The sequence below is a fragment of the Hevea brasiliensis genome, chromosome 9 (assembly GCF_030052815.1).
Source record: "Hevea brasiliensis isolate MT/VB/25A 57/8 chromosome 9, ASM3005281v1, whole genome shotgun sequence".
NCBI lineage: Eukaryota > Viridiplantae > Streptophyta > Magnoliopsida > Malpighiales > Euphorbiaceae > Hevea > Hevea brasiliensis.
The window spans coordinates 7,614,579-7,634,893 of NC_079501.1; the positions used below are offsets into that span (position 1 = coordinate 7,614,579).

A 20,315-nucleotide genomic window follows, 5' to 3' on the forward strand; every position below is an offset into this window, starting at 1 on the left:
GTGCAATGCATCATTCACATGGATTTTCACATCACAAACATCTCACATAAGATGGATATTATCACCAATAACTCTTCAAACTTTCCTTTTAAACATGATCTGTGTCATGTACCCAATGGCAACTATCAGATCTCCCTTGAAGGGCAACATCAAGATCTCCCTTAGAATTTACTTATGGATCCATAACATTACATAAAATAACATGAGGGGAATAATGAGTCATCCAATATCTATCAATATACCAACAGTAATTTATGCAATTACACAATATTTTCGTGTTCTAGATACATACGTCATAAATAAACATGAAATGATGCATGAGAATACTCATTAATTACCTATAAGTAGTTTTCATTTTAATGAAAGTTAGAGTTACTCACCTCTTATAGCCTATTAACCTCCTTACTCGAACAGGAATTATCATTAGATCTTTACTCTTCTGATTCCCTCAAGCATGATCTTATAAAATCGAACCCTATAGTATTATACAAGACTCTAAAACTCTAAATATAATATAAACATCCTATTATAGGCCCTTAAGAACTATAAAATTAGGTTTTAGAACCTTAAAATTAAATGAGAAAATAAGTGGGCAAAATCAAGTTTAGCTGTTGGATCTTAGACTTTGACTACCAAACCTTGGAATATCAGATACCCAATTTTGGCCAAATGCCACTACGGCTGCTAAAGTCTAAGACTTCGGCTGCCGAATTTGGAAAACTTTTAGATTTTTTCAGAAAATGCAAGTTTTGGCTCCTGAACCTCTAGCTTTCAGCAGCAAAACTTGGGAATTTTTAGAATTCGCAAGTCAAAAACCTCCATTCTCCAAAAAGCCTTAAAACTCATTTCAAAATTCTAAACACATAATTTTATTACATATACGCATCTCTAGGGCCTGGAACAACTAGAAAATATGCTCAATACCCACATACATTTATCAAAACTGAAATCCAGGTTTTTCCCAAACCCAACATGCATAAACTTCATCAAAAACTTAACTTAAAATAACTTTTCACGAAATTAAAGCTTTAGAAACCTAATTCCTCATCAACTCTCTTAGATCCATCTATTATATCAAGAAGAAAAGAATGTTACCTATTTTCTTGGAGCTTAGAGGCGAAAGAACCAAAATTTCAAAACTTGAATATACTCTTCCGCACTTTTAAATGAAAGAATCTACCTCCAAATTTTCAAAGACCCAAAGATATCTCTTAAAGGAGCTCCTTGTATGTCCCAATAGTTGAGAGAGAGAAACCCAAGTATTTTGAGTTGAAAATAAGTTGTGGTCCCTTTTATACCCTTGATAGTCGGGGAACTTTTGGCTGCCGAAGTTCACACTTTCGGCTATTGAAGTCAATTCTGCCTAAATGGGCATACAGACCAAAAAGGGACTTTGACTGCTGAAAGTCTATCTTTCAGTTGCCGAAGTTCTTTTTGCCCAAAATAGCTTATTTAAAACTTTTAAAGAATAAAACCCTTAAAACATTTTTCATTCTTAAATGCATTTTGAACATTTTAAACACACATATATGCACTTACTTTCATATTTTACCACCACTCCCAAGATAGTGAAGTTTCAATTTTCACCAGAATATTACGTCACGGACAAATATTCTGATATCAGAAAATGACAGGTATTATGGATAAACCAATGCAAATAGATTTAAAAAAAAAATAACACTTATGAAGAAGTTGATGAAAATTTTAATATAAATAAAAATATAAATTTTGGAATTTAGATTTTAAAAATAAATATAAAAAGAAATAAATTTATTAATAAAAAATATTATTATTTATCCTATAAATAGATAGTATAATTTAGCAGCGCTATCCATATCAAATTAGGGAATTGTTTGTATTAATACACATGACTATTAATAATTATAATTTATATATTTTTTTAATTTAATATATAAAAATAATATAATATTTTAATTTTTTATCATTTATTTTAAATTTTATTTTTATTATTTTTCTCTCAAACTTTTTAATAAAAATTTTATAATAAAAGTAATTAAAATTTATCTATATATAATATGGATATAAATATATATAATTAATTTATTTTAATATTTTATAATATTAATAAAGTAACTATTTAGAAAGAGGATGTCACATGTTAATTACGTGTTAATTATAAAAAAAATCATGTATTAATTATATGTCAATTTTACAAAAAAATACCATATAATATTCTCTTAAAAATATTTTTTTGCTTTGCATATATATTTATCTAAGTAGATACAAGAGGGAGGCATTACAGATAGCCAATTACAAGGAAAATTATTCTTACAGTACAATTTGATTACAGAATCAGCTGTCATATTTGCTTTTCTATTCACTAAAGAAAAAGTGATATTCACAAAATTAGAAATAAAAGAGTAAATATGATTAATAATGGTCTTAATCTCCTAAGAAGGACAGCTATAAGAATTCTTAATAGCTTTCAACAAGATGGAAGAGTCAAATTTCATAATAATAAGTTATTGTATTTGTAAAATAAATTAAACATAATTATTGTTATTAAAATATTCAAGAAATAACTTACTCTAATGAGGTACGTAATTAAGTTATTTTCTAAAAAATTGAGACAAAATGCCAATAAAAGAATATAAATTTTTATACATTTTAAAAATTTTAATTACTATGCTAGTTAAGTTATCTAAACCAAACAAATCATAAGCAACAATCAAAAGCAAAATGAAAACAAATTGAGGATCAGAAATATTAGCTTAGGCCCTAAAAAATGAAATACATACCCATATAATTAACTTGGATGGGTATGGATAAGCCCAATTATTGCTTAAGAAATAATCATGGTTTGATGGAGTTACAGGCATTAAAAGGCTAAAGCCATTGATGATATGTAGCTCCTAACAACATGCATTTAGAGCAAACCCCATGTCATGTGATGTCAAAAATTGCCCTCTTAAATTTAAATTTTCAGTTATCCCTCGTAAGAAAGGAACAAGAGTTGTGGCCAGCTTTTGTTGACCATAGAAATGAAAGGGAATAAGGAGCAATGAGAGGGACACTTGAATTAATACAGAATTAGATGGCTCCCACTCTAGAGATTCTTCACAATCTATACTTGCATCATTGGCTGATTTGATTTTAGATGATTTTTTTTTTCTTAAAAAGAAGAAAAAAAAATTATCAATGTTAATTGGATTCGCTAATTATTAAAAGGGTTTTAAGATTAATCATGTAAACAAGAAAAGTTAATTTATTTATAATTGGACTATAATACTATTCTAATCACCTTTCTCATAATAAAAGATCAAATATATATATATATATATATATATATATATATATATATATATATATATATATATATATATATATATAAACTCTGCATTTACGTATTAGCTAAGTATTTTAGAGGGCAGAGAACCATATTTTTATAATCAACTTAAAGTCATTTTTTTATAGAGTTTTATATGAATACTTCACTAAATCGAAAAATAAAAAAGAAATAATAATAAAAATGGTAATTAAATAAAAAAAACTAGCACTAAAATTATAACTTGTCCTAGTAAACCAAGTTATGCTCAACGTCTATCAACCTTTTTTCTTTCTTTTTTTTTTTTTTCTTTTCCCTGAAAAAGCAATCTCTCTTTTATTTATTCACTTATCCTAACTAACTTCTGCTTTGTCTTATCCTCATCACGTATAAGGCTGAAAGTTTACACTAAATCAATAAAATGAAAACAAATTTGTTATGGATTTAGAACCAGCCCAGCTTCTTCTCAACGTACCAAGATTACATGTATAGTGCAATTTTTTTCCTCAGAATGTAGTTATTTAATATAGTTAAATATACCACATATGAATTAATTAAGAAATAATAAATATTGGGAGAGTGGATCAAAATCCAATGCAAGAGGCAAGTAGATGTAGCACTAGCTAGGAAAGTGGCAATTACGCCATGTGGGTAAGGTGGTATCTTATCACCACATCACATTCACTTTGATATTTGCTAAAGATAATGACTAATGCCATTATTTGCTCTAATCATGTCCTGATGTAACCTTTTTTTTTTTAATTAGTTGAAATCAATATATTAATTCAATGTAATTAAATTAAAATCCACCGATTTGTAATTTATTTTTTTTAATTAAATATTTATGCAAGAATTATGAGATAAGTAAATATCCATAAATCAATTAGATTAAATCTTAAAACTAAAACGAGTAATAATGAGGCCAAAAATGAAAGGCAAAGGCAAATTTGGGGCAGGTGGACAGCCACGAAGCCTAAAAAAGGAAGAGGAGAGTGGGAGTTCCTGGTGCCGGCCTGCACTGTCCAATCATATTTTGTGTTTATACCTGAAAAGTAAAAGCTAAGCGGTTGCGTGTCCACTTGTCATTCGCTCGTCCATAATAGTTGACCTTTCCCAATTTCTCCCTCTTTTTTTTATTAATTATTATTATTATTTTTTTGTAAAATATGTATCATAATCATTGTAAACGTGTGTGAAATTTGAGTCACGTCAACTAATAACTAAAGTATACTTGCTTTTCTACCTGCCTTATCTTCATCCAACTTGGAGTTAAACTACTCCTTCCACCTTTTTTTTTTTTTTTAATTTCAATTTCCTTTTAATAAACGTAAATCTACTTTTTCTTATTGCATATTTATATATATTTTTTTAATTTGTTTTTGCATTTATCTGCTTTTTTTTATTTTTATAAATGAGTTGTTACATTTTAATGGTGTACTAGTCATTAGGGTTGTACACAATTATGGGGATCTCAAATGAAATTAAAGGACTATGATTTAATTTTGATTATTTATTAGGAATCAAATCGAAAATTAAATTTATATATATATATATTTTATTATTTTTTAGATGTATTATATATTTTTAATATAATTATATATATTTTTATGTGTATATATAATTATAATTAAATATAAATTAATTTTTTTTATATTTTTTAATAAATTTAATTATAAATATCTTAAATTATATTTATACTTTATAATTTAATATTATATAATTTAAAAATAATTAAAAGATATATTGTATAATATATTATATATTAATAATTTAATTTAAAACTCAAATATTAATTCAAGTTTAACCTTTTAAAATGAGATAATTATATAAAAATATTTCAAGAATCAAATTGAAATCAAAAAATAAAAAATGTATCAAACTAAAGCTAAATTAATAAAGAATCATATCAAGATATGCCTACAAACATCAATTCTATCCTTTTTAAAATTATTTATTTATATTTTTAAAGTTGTAATTAAAATTTTTAAAATTTTGATATATCTATATTTAATGTATATTTTTATTAATAAAATACCGTTAACCAATTATAATTAAAATAAGTAATTTGAGTAATTTAGTATTAATATAAGTATATTATAAAAAAATTAAAAAAATTATTTATTGATTTTTATTATTATTAAAATTATGTTTACTTGGCCTTAGGCTAACGGTTCGTTTGAAACAATTTTTAAGTCGCTTGACTCATTTCAAAGAAATTATGTTTAATTAAATTTTATATAAAATTAAATGGCAAATTATAAAATATATGGAAGTACAGAGAGACCGAGTACCTCTAATATTGCCTTCTATCAAGCACAGCTTTATGAATAAGGGAATATCTTATTTTAATCTCGGGAGGGGTGTTGAATTCTGGCACTAAAGAGGCATAATAATCATGTTCCGTGGCCAGTTTTTTAGAAAATGCCTATTTGCTACGAGTTCGTCCGCTACATGCCAAATTTCGCTCTGCATGCTTCAATCTTTTCTTTTGACTGGATTTGGGAGTCAATATTTGCAGCAAAATTTCACTGAGGACCCAAAATTACATATCCATTCTCTTTTTTTTTTTTTAATCTCAAAAACTTTTTTACTGGAAAGGGAACACAAAGCCTTTGAAAAAAAGAAGGAAATTGTGGGATCTATGGAAGCAAGCAATCTGCATGGAAGAAAATTCTGTAGCCCAACGTGAAGATTGAACAAATGTCTCATCTTTTAAGATCTCTCTCTCTATCTCTGTGTGTGTCTGTCTTTCGTAAAGGGCATCATCCACATTCATCGTGTTAAAGGTGCCTTTTCTGAGAAGGCTTCTTCAATCTGGTGCCAGGGTAGCTTGAATTGACAATTTTTAGCATGAGAAAATTTTTTAAATACCAATAAATGCTCATCTATCTCCAAACACTAGCAGCTACTGCAAATATTATTGTTAATGGGTTAGCATCATTTCATTTGCTATATATAATATATAATAGCAAATCCCAATTGGGTTTTGGGACCACTAGTTTGGTCATCTTTCACACCAAAAAATTTCTAGCTCTTCTCTTCGACTTATCAATTCCATCTTTGGAGGATTTGAGCAGTGTATTTCATGGCCCAATCAGAGAATCCAATGGCTACAATTCACTGGTTAAGCTGCATTTGGACTTGGACATTAATGGTGAGAGGACCACCATCCAATAAGTAAATATGTCCAAAACATTAGCTTGCTGAATGGCTGGGGACCAATTTTTTTGCCTTCTTTTATTCACGAGAAGCTGACATTCATGTCCGAGGTGAAAGGCCCATCTCTGTAGCCTAAGGCAGAGAATGCATTTACATTTATTTTTAGTCATTTTTAATGAACAAGTTTTTCCGATGCTTGCTGGGTTCCCTTTTAATGGCCTCTTTTCCAGTAACACTTGGTGCCAGGAATCACCCCTTTTTCTCTTTTGAATTTTTCTGCTTCTTTCTTCCATTGCAATTCCCTTATCATCTCACTTTCTTGCAACTTGACCAATTATTCCACACCACATGCAACCAACCTAATTCCACACTATATGCAACCAACCTAATAAAATTTTCTCATTATTTTTTTATTATATAATATTTTATTTCAATGAACAAGTGGTAATTTAGCTCTTTTTTTTTTTTTTTTAATAGATAATTCACTGTCTAGTAAGTTGAAAACGTGGTCTTCCTAGTTCCTACTATTGTCAATCTATGCTGAGAAATAGAAGTGGCTTGGGAAAAGAGCTTGCTGCTCCTAATTCTTACAAGACTAATTAAACATTAGTACATTAGGTTTTCTGGCCCAAATCTCTCTGTTGCATATTGGGCCAAGCCCACAGGACGATAACAGCAGGGGGCTCGAAGGTCCCAACACCATGGCTGGATGATGGATGCAGTGCAAGCATAGCTTTGGAAGGTAGGTGAAAGAAGAAGAGTGGTTGTAGTCTTGCAGGTTTTGAATGATAGGTTTCCTTTGAAAATTGGAAATGTTGGTCAGATTTTTCTTATTACATGTTCTCACATTTCTTTGCAAACACTTCTAGTTCCTTAAGTTTGGTGATCGTCTGCTTGATTTTTCCAAAAATCTGCGTTCCAAGCTTAGGAACCCTTTGTTTGGGTTGGCACTTACAATCTATTTCAGTAGCGTAAGAATTTGGAAATGCATCCTGGTGGACCAGGGGGACCTGGACCCGGAGGACCTGGCTGGGGTCCTGGACCTGGAGGACCTGGCTGGGGTCCTGGACCTGGAGGACCTGGCTGGGGTCCGGGACCTGGCTGGGGTCCTGGACCTGGAGGACCTGGCTGGGGTCCTGGGGGGCCTTGGGGTCCTGGACCCGGTGGTTTTTTTGGAGGGCTTGCTGATGGTTTATGCAGCATGGTATCTTCTTTGTAAGTGATCTTCTCCTGCTTTAGTTTTATTGATTTAGTCGAATGCAAGCTTTTCAATTAAACCATATTATAGTATAAGTGGAGGAAAGAAAATTGAAGGAATGTAAAGTGGGTGAAGATTTATAGATTTAAGTAAATCCTTGATCTTGATTGTTGTGTGGATTTGCAGGTTCTACTGCTTGTGCTGTTGTTGGTTGATACAGGATTGCTTTGGTGGACCTCGCGGTCCATATGGTCCACCTGGTCCTGGTGGACCCCCACCCCCACTATTCTGATCCTCTGCTGATCCATTCAGTCATGGAATAACGGTTTCCTTCTCTGTAAACTTGCTCAGAAGCTCTTTCATTTCTGTTCTTCTCTTATAATTTCTTAAATTGTTGTTTACCCTATAGCTTTAAATCATGGTCAATTATTTAGGATGCTTATGACCACACTGATTTGGAGTAGGGATAGCAATTTATAGAATATCTTGAATATCACTCTATCTGAATTTGAATTTAATTAGTGTTTTTATCCAACACATTATCATCCCTACTTTGAAGGTCTCTGCTCCACTTCAGACAGGGCTTTGAATGTATGAACATCTTGTTTATTGATATTAATATTTTATACCAATCAGCAACTGAATCAATTTTACAGGTGGTTTACAGAACATATATTTCTAATTTGATGGGATAAGCACGTTTTCGTTCCTTTCATTTATTTTATTTGACATGGACAAGTCCTCCTCATTTCTCAGATTTGAAGGAGAAAACACATCCATTTCAACATGCCAAGTTCACATGGTCATTCGGATGTACTATTTCTCAGTAAAATCAGCCCCTTGCTTCCGCATGCATAAAAAATTTTCACAGCATATTCCTTTGGGGGGCAATAGATTTACTTGCCTAGTCTGATCCCACATCCCACCCCCAACATAAGGCAAAGATTTTGGGGCATCCAGTGCCAAAGCACAATGTCAATGTGAGAATAAATGAATCTGCATCATATCTATAGTTGTTTTGCGCTATAATTCTACCATGATTTCTGCAGTGCCAGCGGTAATACAGACATGTACACATAATTTTGGCAAGCACACAAAATTAGCAAATCCTAAGTTTCTAGTTGTTCAACAAGGGAAGCATTTCTTAAGCTACACAATAAGTAGGAATACAACATCTGAAGCAACAGTAGCCTTCGACTAGGAAAACTACGCGTGAACTCTCAAACAACTCCCTGTTAAGGTGTCAAGTATCCAACACAATGAACCAAGTGATGATGTTTGTCAGCCACAGCACAAACTACAGATTGGAGCACATTTGGCTCATAATGCAAACAGTTAATATGTACAGAAATAATTCAAAAAATAAAAATCCTAACTCTTCACAGGGCAATTAGAAGGAAACAGATTGAACTAGTCAGAAACTTTGTTGCAGAATGCTCCCATGCCATACAGCTACAAGCCAACAAATGCTCCTGTAAGGAAAAATGCAGCAACTTCAAATCATTTGCTAAATGCTAATAGCAATAGGGCACAAGGTCAAGAAGGATTTGGAGAAGGAAGGCGAGGGGAGGCGGAGGGGTGCACCCATGACACATTCAAGACAAAAAGTTAAAACCAGTGTAGTCCAAAGCAATTGATGTACCCAAATACCAAGTTACCAAAATGACTTGGTAACCAAATAATATCTTTGAAAGGCCAATTGAAAGACGATTGTTATTTTCTCATTAGAGGTGTAGAAGAATATTAATAGGGTTAAAAAATGCTAAAAGCCCTATGATCTACATCAATCTAAATTTCAAAGCCAGGCAAAGAGACATCAGGCAATGCATTTCACTACAAAAATATTACAGCAGTTAACCATAAGGTTAAAAGTTAATAGATTGACAGATGGCATTGCTAGAAAAAGAGTTCATTGAACAACAACAGGCTCAGAATGACAATTATGCACAACAGATGACAAATAAGCTAAACGAAAAAACAAACTTCAGTAGGTTCAGAAGAGCAAAAACAGCAAAATCAATATGATCAGAAAGGCCTCTCCACATGAATTCAAAAATCGAGAGTTCAAGCAAGCCACTGGATTCACACCTGCTTGTCTGTCATTCACAAGCGATCTTGGTGTCAAAGCTGCTAAGGCATATAGCAAATGCCTGGAAAGCAGAGATAGGATATTGATAATCCATAGTGAACACATCCTTTCCCACTTTTCCAAACTGAAGTACTACGTTCTCATGCTCTTGCCTGCCAACTCCATTCTCTGCAGAAGCAACCAGCTGAAAGTTCTTAACTGAAGCAACAGTCACCCGTCCATTGAAGTTCAGACACCAACACTGGAGTTGTTCATGCCACCTGGGTGCCTTGTTCCTTAACACTAGCATTTCATCCTTGTAGCCAGCCAAAGGACCAGATTGGAAATTCTCTGTTCGGGTGGATTTTGATCTGAAAAAGGGAAGTGATGGAAAGGAATCCAACTTGGTATGCAGAAATTCAGTCTGCGTAGGGGCCACTCCACCAGGTTCAATAGAAGAGACAGGGATGGCATCCATAACGCATTGCATTCTCCTTGGACCTCTGAATATCACATAGATTTGGCACCCGGAAAATTATAGTGTGAAACTAAATATCCATCCTCCATAGAGGAAGAGGAACAAACAATATTCACCAGAATGCATGCTTCAATATCTTTTTTTTCCTTGTTGAACATAATTATATTCCCTAGAAAACAAGCAGAAAGTTTCAAGAGACACCTCTCTTACCTTGAACCTAAGACATTCAGCTCATACGAGACATGGGCCACAGGACAGTTCCCTGCAGGGACCCTGGGGGAGACCTGTTTCATGTTAACTATCCTGGTGGAGCGACATTTAGCAACTTTGGCTCCAGAATTTGGAGGCTGTGCATCATAGATTGTGAACTTGGTTCCCAGAAAATTGGATCTGTTGTAACAGAAATGAAATCACAAAATTAGACTTACAAAACGAGAAAAAAAATAAAAAAGAATCAGTCACATCTTCTGATAGCTGACAATACCTCAACTTTCCAATGTAAGTGCTGCTTCCTCTGGACACATCACCAAAGTTTAAAGATATAATGTAATCTGTGCAAGTAGGCCTTCTGCACCTTCGTGCAGCAAGAAGAAACTTACCATCATCATTTGACGCTGCCAATATAGCATATGAGTAAAAAAGTTCAACATTAGCAGCTCAAAGAGAAGCTCCACATCAAAACAGAAACATACTCATCTCCAAAATTATTGAGAGGGAAACTAACCCTCCAAAAAATTCTTATTAAATTGATTGCAACATCAATAATCTCCACAAATAGACAGCAACAAAAATACATCAACTCATGGAGACATGTACAAGTAGAGAGAGAGAGAGAAGAAGAAGAAGAAGAAGAAGAAAATGATGAAGAAGAAGAAAGATTTAGGTATTCACCTTGATTTAAGCCAAGGTAAAGATAATAAGTTTGGTTGCTACGATTCCGTTTGATGTAGCACTGAAGAAGAGAGTCCCTCGGACCAGGCTGCAAAACAAAATAACCCAAGAACTTTGAAATTAGCTATAAAGGAAAAATGCAAATACCTTGGCCTATGATGGTATGGTGTAATAGAATGTAATATAATCAAATTTTCTATTGAAAATTTGATAGAATATTTAATTACATACATTCCATTACACCCTACCAAACATAGCATTAGATCTTTAGAAATCAGAAGTTAAATTTTCATTAATAGTTTTCATAACAAGAGAAAGATATCTTTGAATAATTTCTATTCATGGCATTACAAAAAAAATCCGAGAAAAGCCAAAATTTTCACAAATACGAAAAGGAACAGTATTGAAAGGTCAATCCAAGTAGACAAAATTCAGAGCAGTATTATGAAAATAATCTAATTATAAAATAATCCAACAAACCATTTCCATCATTGACAACAGGCAAAACAATAAAGAAAACCAAATAATAAGTTTAAAATTCAAATAAAAAGCTAGTAATAAACAAAAAGATGTAATTTCACTCATTAAAATTAAGAGTAGAGCCACAAGATTACTAAAATTTCCATCTGGGGAAGAGTCAACTAACTATTCTCATCACATTAATACACAACTATAATCCACCAATTGATTATATAGTTCTGTTGCTCCATAGTTAAATATAACATTATGGAAAACATAACGACCAGCATTTCCCAACTTCTTGTTAGCAAAGTTATTAAAGGCTCAAGGAGCACTAAGGCGCCTAAGGGTCCTGGAGCCTAGGCACAAGGCTAATGTGTGTGCCCAAGCGAGGCAAGGTGCAAAAAATATATATATATATATATATATCCATTAAAAATAAATAACAAATTTATTAAAAATAAACTCCATAAATTTAATTACTAGAATATTAATTATATATAAAAATATATGTAATATGTTATTCATTTTATTACTTATTTTTCCTTATTGCATCACCACTATTGTTAATTAAATTACACATATTAGTGAGAATTATTATTAAAATATTACATTAATTTTATTTTTAATTAAATATAATATTATAATAATAATTTTAATTTTCATTATACATTTAATTTAATAATACCTTACTAAACATAACTTATAATAATTAAAATTGAATTCTATAAATATATTATGAATAATTACTTATTGAATATAAAAATAATTTATATTTAATGTTCAATTTATGAAAAATAGAATTTAAAAAAAAAATTACATGAAGAAAAACATTAATAAAATAAATTAGCTCTAGATTAAGTTTAGCCCAATAACGATCAATCCATTACCACCATCAGCTCATTACCATCATAAGCCTTGGTACGCATTAAAGTTCCAATCAATAAAAGACCAACACTTCGTTGAGAGCAGCAGGGCCAATCCATGTACATAACTTCTTATTCTTTCTCCCATCGTTCTCTGCAAGGGGCTGACCTCTTTGGGGCGCGCCTAGCGGTGCCTAGGTGCGCCTCTGCAAGGTCATGCGCCTTTGCTGCTCTAAGGTGCTACCCTTTGCGCATGGTGCACCTTGCATTCTCGATTCGAATCTTGTAATTCAATTCGATTTTCTGTCCTAACGATTTGAATCTATAGGGTAAATCTCAAATGTACCTAAACCAAATCTTTCAATTCAATAGTGAATCGGATGAATTGATATGAATCTACTAATTCGGTTGATTCTTTTTCTAGAATGTTGTTAGACCTATAGCTTCAAAATTTAATATTTTATTTCATTTTTTATTATGAAAAGTGCATATAAAACCTTAGCTATTTTTCTTCTACTAACCATTCTTTTCCCTCTCCCTCTTCTATTGTTTTCTTTCTTTCTTTTTTTTCTTTTAATACACTTCTCTAATTATAGTGTCAAATTATGACATTTTATATTAATATATTTTGACCTTTTAATTTAACCCATTATCCTTTCTTAATATTTAAGTATTTGTTCAAATTTAAATGGGAGAGTTTTAGCACATGCACAATCACAATCATAGTCTATAATTCTAGAGTTCATAATTTATAACATAAAACCACATAACATAATAAGAACATGTTATTCTATTACAAAACATCCTTCTTATAGCAAAATGATAATTCTATATTTCAAAACGTAATTGTGATACTTTTTTTACTTATTTTTTAGAACATATATCATTTTTAATTAATTTTGAGGATTTTTATAGTATGTCATGATTCGATTCGATTCTCCATTCAAAAAATGGAAATTTCAATTCTCGATTTGACAATTACGCTTCTTACTAACATTAACATATATGTATTCCACTACACTAGCAAAACACATAAATAACATAATACAAAACTTATTTAAAACCAATGAGGGCCAAATATTCAAACCTGTTTCAAGGAGATTGGGAATGTCAATTTGCCTGAATCTTCCAGAGTTTTCACAATTTCTTTCATGATCTCTCTCCAATTTCTACAGACACCAGCACAAGCAACCACATTCTTCAGGGATGGCCAGGTAGTCTCAGATGCCTCAATTCTTATTAGCACATCCCTCAAAAGCTCAGGCGGCATGTTAGCCCAACAGCTCTGCTTAAATGCATCAACAGGCATGAAAGAGCTATCCTGAACCACCCTGTGGGACCTCGATCGCATCCCGTAACCAAATTTAATATCGAACCCCTTCCTAGACATGCTCCCAAACTCACCCCTCATGTCCTGAAGTATGCTACGGAATGACATCTTTCTTGCCACCTTAAATTTCCAACTGTCAAGGACCAAGAAACACCACCACCCCACCCCCCCTCCAAAAAAAAAAAGGGAAAAAAAGAAAAAGAGAATCTGGAAATAGCAGATCCCCTGAAAATTCTTACCACTCCCACATTTACATAAAAAAAAAAAATCTGAACTTTATTACAAGACAGGAACTGATAATCACTGATCAAGAATACCCATAAGCTTGAAAAGCTAAAAAACTACACTTTGGATGGAAGCAAATACCAATTCCCAGTGATTCATCTCCAAAAAAGTGAAGATCAATCTTAAATCATCTTCAAAAGGGAAAATTAACACAACACTAATACACAGATTCAGATCTACAGTTCCATAATCGGACAATCAGCACATTGAAATAAAATCAATTCTATCCGCAACTACAACCACAAAGTGAATAAACACAATCTCCAATAAGTTAATGAAGTGTACAGATATTGTGTTAAGCAAACCTCAGAAAGCAGTAAATGGATCTGGAAGGAAGCAAAACGGGAACTTGGGATGGGCCCATGAAAGGCATTGCAGTTAAAACTAGGAGACGAGAGAAAGAAATGGCGAAGATAGAGGTGGAGCGATTAGGGTTTGGTGTGCGCTCTGTGATGTGCGTGTCTGTGCTGGGGTCGGGCGGGTCAGGCCAGGGAGACCAAAATTTACTCTACATGGGTCCCATTTCCCCTTATCCAATTGTTGCATTAATCTGGACTTCCGGGTCAAGGTCAGGGTCCGGGTTTCTAAACGGGTCGCAAAAGCAATTGCATTTAAAACAAAAAAAAACCGTTGAATGCATGATTGTCTAACCTTATCCGGTCCGACCAGTCGGTTCGATTGAAATAATTATGCTTTTCATCTTATCACAATGGTGAAGTCTATTTCTCAAAAACATAATTCGAAACCCTAACTATAAATAATACAAATTTATTACTAATGTTTTGATTAGCTTTGAAGAAAGATTGTTACTAAGAATTAATAATATTAATTAAAATTTAATAGTTTATTTAATTTAATATTAATAAAATATTTTTTATACTAATATCAGTACATAAAATATTATTAATTATATAATATAAATTTAATATTTTTTAATGATATTTAGTATAAACAATGTATCATTTCGACGCTCATTTAATTTTAATTTAATTTTAAATTCTTAATTTTACGTATTTTTTTATGTTAAATTATATTAAAACTTCATTTATTTCATTAAAAATAATTAGTACATAAAAAATATTTTTTATGAAAATTATTTTTTAATAAAAGTTTTTTTGTGAAAATATTTTTCTGTTTTTAGTTGTAATGTTAATTTAACGATATGTGTTTATATTATTTATATACAAATATTTTTATATTTTTAAAGTTTAAAAAATGACTTTTTAAAAAAATAAGTAATTTCCTTTAAAAATAATTTAATTTTATATTTAATCATGAATATATTTTACATTAATTAATTATTCTGAGTGTCTAAAATGCTAGTAAAAGTAAAAAATATTTTAAAAAAATATTATACAAAAGAAATCTAAATTTAAAAAAATTAATTGAGAGATAGACTAAGTTTAGCATACAAAATAGAGAGAGAGTAAATGAAAAATTCACCTTTCCCTTTCTTTTATGCTTTTATATGATCGCTTCCTTTGGGCTAAATTTTGCCTTTGCTTTGCTTTCATGTCAACCAATAATTCCTTCTATACTAGAGTTGTAACCCTTTTTCTCATTAATTGCCACTTTAACATTGATTCTATAATAATAATAATAATAATAATAAGTGAATATCTATTTAAAATACTATAGAAATAAAAATATTAAAAATAAAAATATTAAAAAAAAAGAAAAATTATAGATGATAATAAATAAAATAAAGTTTAAATAATATATCCTTTAAAATTTGTGTAGATCTTTGCATTTTTTAATTTTTACCTTTCATTTTTTACATAATAAAATAATCATATTACTCGAAGATTAAGGTTCATATTTTCAGTATATCTTTACTTGATTTGCTTCTTGACCCATGTTTTTTAATTTCATGTTCTTCGTATTATAAATTGAATTTTTAAATTATAATATTTATTATTTAAATTAATGTTCAAAAAATACTTAAATTCATAAAATAAATTAATTTTTACCAAAATAATAATAATAATAATATATTATTATCGATACTAGTTTTAGATATTCAAGTTCAAAATAATGTTTAGAAAAACTAATTTGATGCATAATAAATTAAATTTGAGTAAAAAAATTACCTCTATTTTTTACCTCTCTCATATTTAATCCTCATAAATCTTACAAATATTTTACTATAGTTAAATATAATGCTTCAAAATACGCTAGCAAAACCCTTATAAAAAAATAGATTATTTTATTTCACCCATTTGGAATAATATTTATGATACAATTTAATTTAGTTTTATTAAAAAATTTAATTTAAATGAGTTTGTAAAAAATGATTTGTTTAAAATACTTTTTAAAATGATAAAATTCATTTAAATTCTATTGTTTAGAACAATTATAAGGAAATGAATATATTTATTTTCATATTTGGTCATTATTTATAAAAAAAAAAAAACATAACTTAAATAATGGTATTTTGAGTATGCAATAGAAAAATTCATTAAATGAATTTAAATTGAGTCTTATTTTTAATTAAGTGAATAAAGGAATAATTTAATAAAGTTAAATAATATTTTATTATAATTTAAATAATTTAATTATTTTATTAATTATTATACATACAAAGTTATCGAATGAAGTAAAAAAAGACTCAAATTTGATAATTCATTCTTTAGAAATTTAATATGTATTATTTATTAAATGCATACCGAAAGTAGTAGTTTCAGGAAGCTTCGAGGAAATATCTAAATTAAAAAAAAAAAAAAAAAAAAAAAGGAGTCCTAGTGTTGGAAGGAATCTTACACGAAACGCAAGCAATAACGATAAAAGTAGTACAATACAATACGGGTCCACACTTTCCTCGGCAGAATCGAAATAGGTTTCTGCCAAGGTTTTCAGGCGGTGATAAGCAAACAAATTTAAGATAGATTTGGCCATCAAAATTAAAATTGAATTAAAAATTAGATAGATTTTAAATTAAAACTAATTTTGCAATTCATTAAATTAAATTAATTCAAATTTATATTGAATTTGATCGGTTTAACTTTAAAAGTAACTTATTGTTTCTTTTAAAAAAAATATTTTTTTTTATATGCGATGCACATCATTTATTTTCGTTATTTGTAATTTAATTTATTTTTATATAATTTTTTTTTTTATTTTTTATATACAATATAATATTGTAATATATTTATTTTTAAATAGTTGATTAAATTTAGTCATTCATTATCATAATAATAAATCACAATGACAATACTAATTAAAAATGATTTGTATTTTTTAATTTTTCACATATTTAATTTTTATATATGTAACACGCCTCACGCGACTACAGTATAGCTGAGTAAGGCGTGCTACATTCGGTGCCGAAGTACCATATCTTATCTTATTTTATTATTTTAGTAATTTTAAATTCGTTTAATTTAATATCAATTATTTTTCTCTGGAAAAATTAGCAAAATTTTTCCTATTTTATTATCAGTTGACGTATTTCACTATTCACCTGCTTGAAATTTTTAATAATATTTTATAATAAAAATTTCATTAATTATTTTCATAACCATCTCATAATTCACATCTCATTCATATATCTCAATTTCATATTCATTTCCATGCATTTCCATTCATGCACAATTTTTATATATAAATTCTCAAGTTTCATTAATTTACATGATTTACAAACTGATTATATAAATTCATAATTTATATGATCTACGAATTAATTATAGTTCCATAATCTATATTTCAACATACAATTCATAGTTTACATTACAAATAATAACTAAATTATAATGTACAAAATACATAATATAATCTATATGGGCCCTATCTAAATGCATTGCTGAGGAGGTGACAATTTTGAACACTCTGCAGATCAGAACTCCAAAATCTCAGTTTGGGATTCGCTGAGCTTTAATTTCAGTACCTGCGCAATGAAACAAATCCATCGCGCTAAGCATTGCTGCTTAGTGGTGCAATAATATAACAAGGAATAATATATAAAAATAAAAAATAATTAGAGCATATTTTCTATACCCAAAAATTTTACTGGGTTCATAGAAATTTGCCATACAGTACATTTTTTATTTATTTATGTAGTACATTTTTTTTTTTCATTTGTATTGCTCTCTATAATCATTTCTTTCATAAGTTTACAATAATTATTTATATAATATATAAATAAATCTAAAATTTATACTTATACTTATATTCTTATGAAAATCACATTTGTAATGTTATTTAAGTTATAATTCTTCTACTAGTCTTTTTATCACTTCCTTTATACTTTCTAAGTTGTTTACAATCATTTCGTAATATTTAAAATTTTTTAGAACTAATTTAATTTATTTCAAATCATTATAAGGAACAAAATTTTTGAGCTAATCTAATTTATTTTGAAACTTATTCTCATTTATTTACTTTCTAGCAATTTTAATTGCTAATATTTATAACTTATTTTAATAAATTAGACTGCCCAAGTAACCTACGACAGGCTGACTAAACTAGATAACGGGTCGTTGGCACTGGACACCATGGTACCTCGGGCCGTCATACCATGAGACGCAGAATGTCAACCACGTATGCAGTCAGTATGGCTAAAAAGCCATGATAATACATAATCGGGCATTAAGCCATGAGTGTGGGCATAAAGCCATGAATACGGGCATAAAGCCATGAATACGGGCATAAAGCATTTCGCAGTACTGCTAAAACAATACCCTATTGGCATGCCAATCTATCCAATCAGACACACATGTCTAGGCAATACAAGGGCACATAATATTATTAAATATTAATATATTGTGTTTTATGACTTCATTATTTCATGACAAATTCCATAATTTATACAGTCATCATAATATTCATACATTCCTTACATCATTCATATTGATCACAATTCACATTCAAACATCTTTCCTTTCTCTCTTAATGGGAACCTAACTCCCAAATGACATTTTTATCACGTTTATTCATTCAACAATATTTTCATGTAAAGTACATTTCATACTTCAAGTTGTATTGCTAATATATTATGAACTCCATTGGTGTTAGGAGTATAAGTCTCAACAATCCATCTAGGTTAATTTCATTTCTTATTTAAGTGGTATCACTCATGTTTTATTAGACCTACTAGTAATGGGAATACAAATCATAATTATATATTCATATAACTTAAATGTTCATTAAGTCATTTAGGTAAATTACTATTTCTATTCAAAGTAATCCATGAACATTTCATGAATTCCAAATTTCATATCTTAATTTCCTCTACCAATTTAGTTCTTACACTTTGTGTCTTTGTATTACTATTCACATTACTATTTACTCAAATTATTAACTTTTTAATACATAATAAATTTATTGAACCTAAGTTCTCTAAGATACCACATTTTGCATTTTAGTTTTGTTGGTATTGATTTCCAATACCATTTCAAAGCTTATCTTATGTTATTCAAAATTTCTAGATTTCATACCCTAGGTTTACTGTTCCATTGGTCATTTGTACAGTAAGAATTTGATAAAATTGTATTCACGAAAGTCGTTCCTTATTGTGTCTAGTTACATTTCTTTTTTTGAACCACTCCATTTGGAGTTTTGTAACTCAAGTTATGGTCATTTTACCATAACTGGCCGGATTGACCTGTACCCATAATTTTTGGGCAATTTGATTCTGCCAGATTTAGTGACCTATGTTTGGTTGGCAATTTGACTAGATTATGGTCAGAATTTGGATTTGTGTTTCCCATGAAAGTTGTAGAAATATGTCTCAACTTTCTGCTGGTAAAATTTCAAGTCAATTGGACCTTTCTACACTGAGTTATGACCAAATGAATAAATACTGTTTATTTGGTCATTTTGCACAGGGAGAATGCAAGTCATCCGGATTAGGGCAATTTTTAAGTCAACTTGGTTTAGTTTTCTGGGCAGGATTTCTTCACCAAAGTTATGTCATTATGTGTCTAGTTTCATGTCCAATTGGCCTTGCACCAATTGAACCTATACAACTCTATTTATAGCTACCCAAACCTGCTGGACTCACAACCACCCTGCAGTCACCAAGCGACATGCCTAAGTTCAACTCCAACATCCTTACTCACTTCAATTCCTCTTTACACACATTTAAATGGTCACTAATTGACCATTACAAGGTTAATATACCATTTCACAAGCAAAACTCTAATTTTTCATAAACCCTAATTTTCAAAGTGTCCATTTCATACCTTTCATGTCATCTAACTCATCTAACACATATAGTTCAACATCCAACTCAAGTTATCTCATCACAAACCACTTCTAAACAATTCAAGTCATACAAATTAACAAAGCTCATTCTTCT

The 20,315-nt window shown here is 30.1% G+C and overlaps 2 protein-coding genes across 3 annotated transcripts; one reads left to right on the top strand and one right to left on the bottom strand.

Moving 5' to 3' along the window:
• Nucleotides 1–6,969: 6,969 nt before the first annotated feature.
• Nucleotides 6,970–8,275, top strand: LOC110643433 (uncharacterized). 2 transcript variants are annotated; one of them, XM_058152677.1, is made up of 3 exons: nucleotides 6,975–7,502; nucleotides 7,539–7,660; nucleotides 7,830–8,275. In XM_058152677.1, the coding sequence occupies exons 1-3, from the start codon at nucleotides 7,431–7,433 to the stop codon at nucleotides 7,933–7,935; spliced, it is 300 nt and encodes a 99-aa protein (XP_058008660.1). In that variant the 5' UTR covers nucleotides 6,975–7,430; the 3' UTR covers nucleotides 7,936–8,275. The 2 variants fall into 2 exon arrangements, with proteins under 2 accessions (XP_021651501.2, XP_058008660.1); XM_021795809.2 differs by having other exon boundaries at nucleotides 6,970–7,660.
• Nucleotides 7,830–14,500, bottom strand: LOC110643425 (tubby-like F-box protein 3). The gene is made up of 6 exons (XM_021795799.2): nucleotides 13,493–14,500; nucleotides 11,081–11,168; nucleotides 10,674–10,803; nucleotides 10,400–10,579; nucleotides 9,732–10,214; nucleotides 7,830–9,115 (listed from the first exon to the last, which is right to left on the bottom strand). The coding sequence occupies exons 1-5, from the start codon at nucleotides 13,841–13,843 to the stop codon at nucleotides 9,743–9,745; spliced, it is 1,221 nt and encodes a 406-aa protein (XP_021651491.2). The 5' UTR covers nucleotides 13,844–14,500; the 3' UTR covers nucleotides 7,830–9,115; nucleotides 9,732–9,742.
• Nucleotides 14,501–20,315: the final 5,815 nt, after the last annotated feature.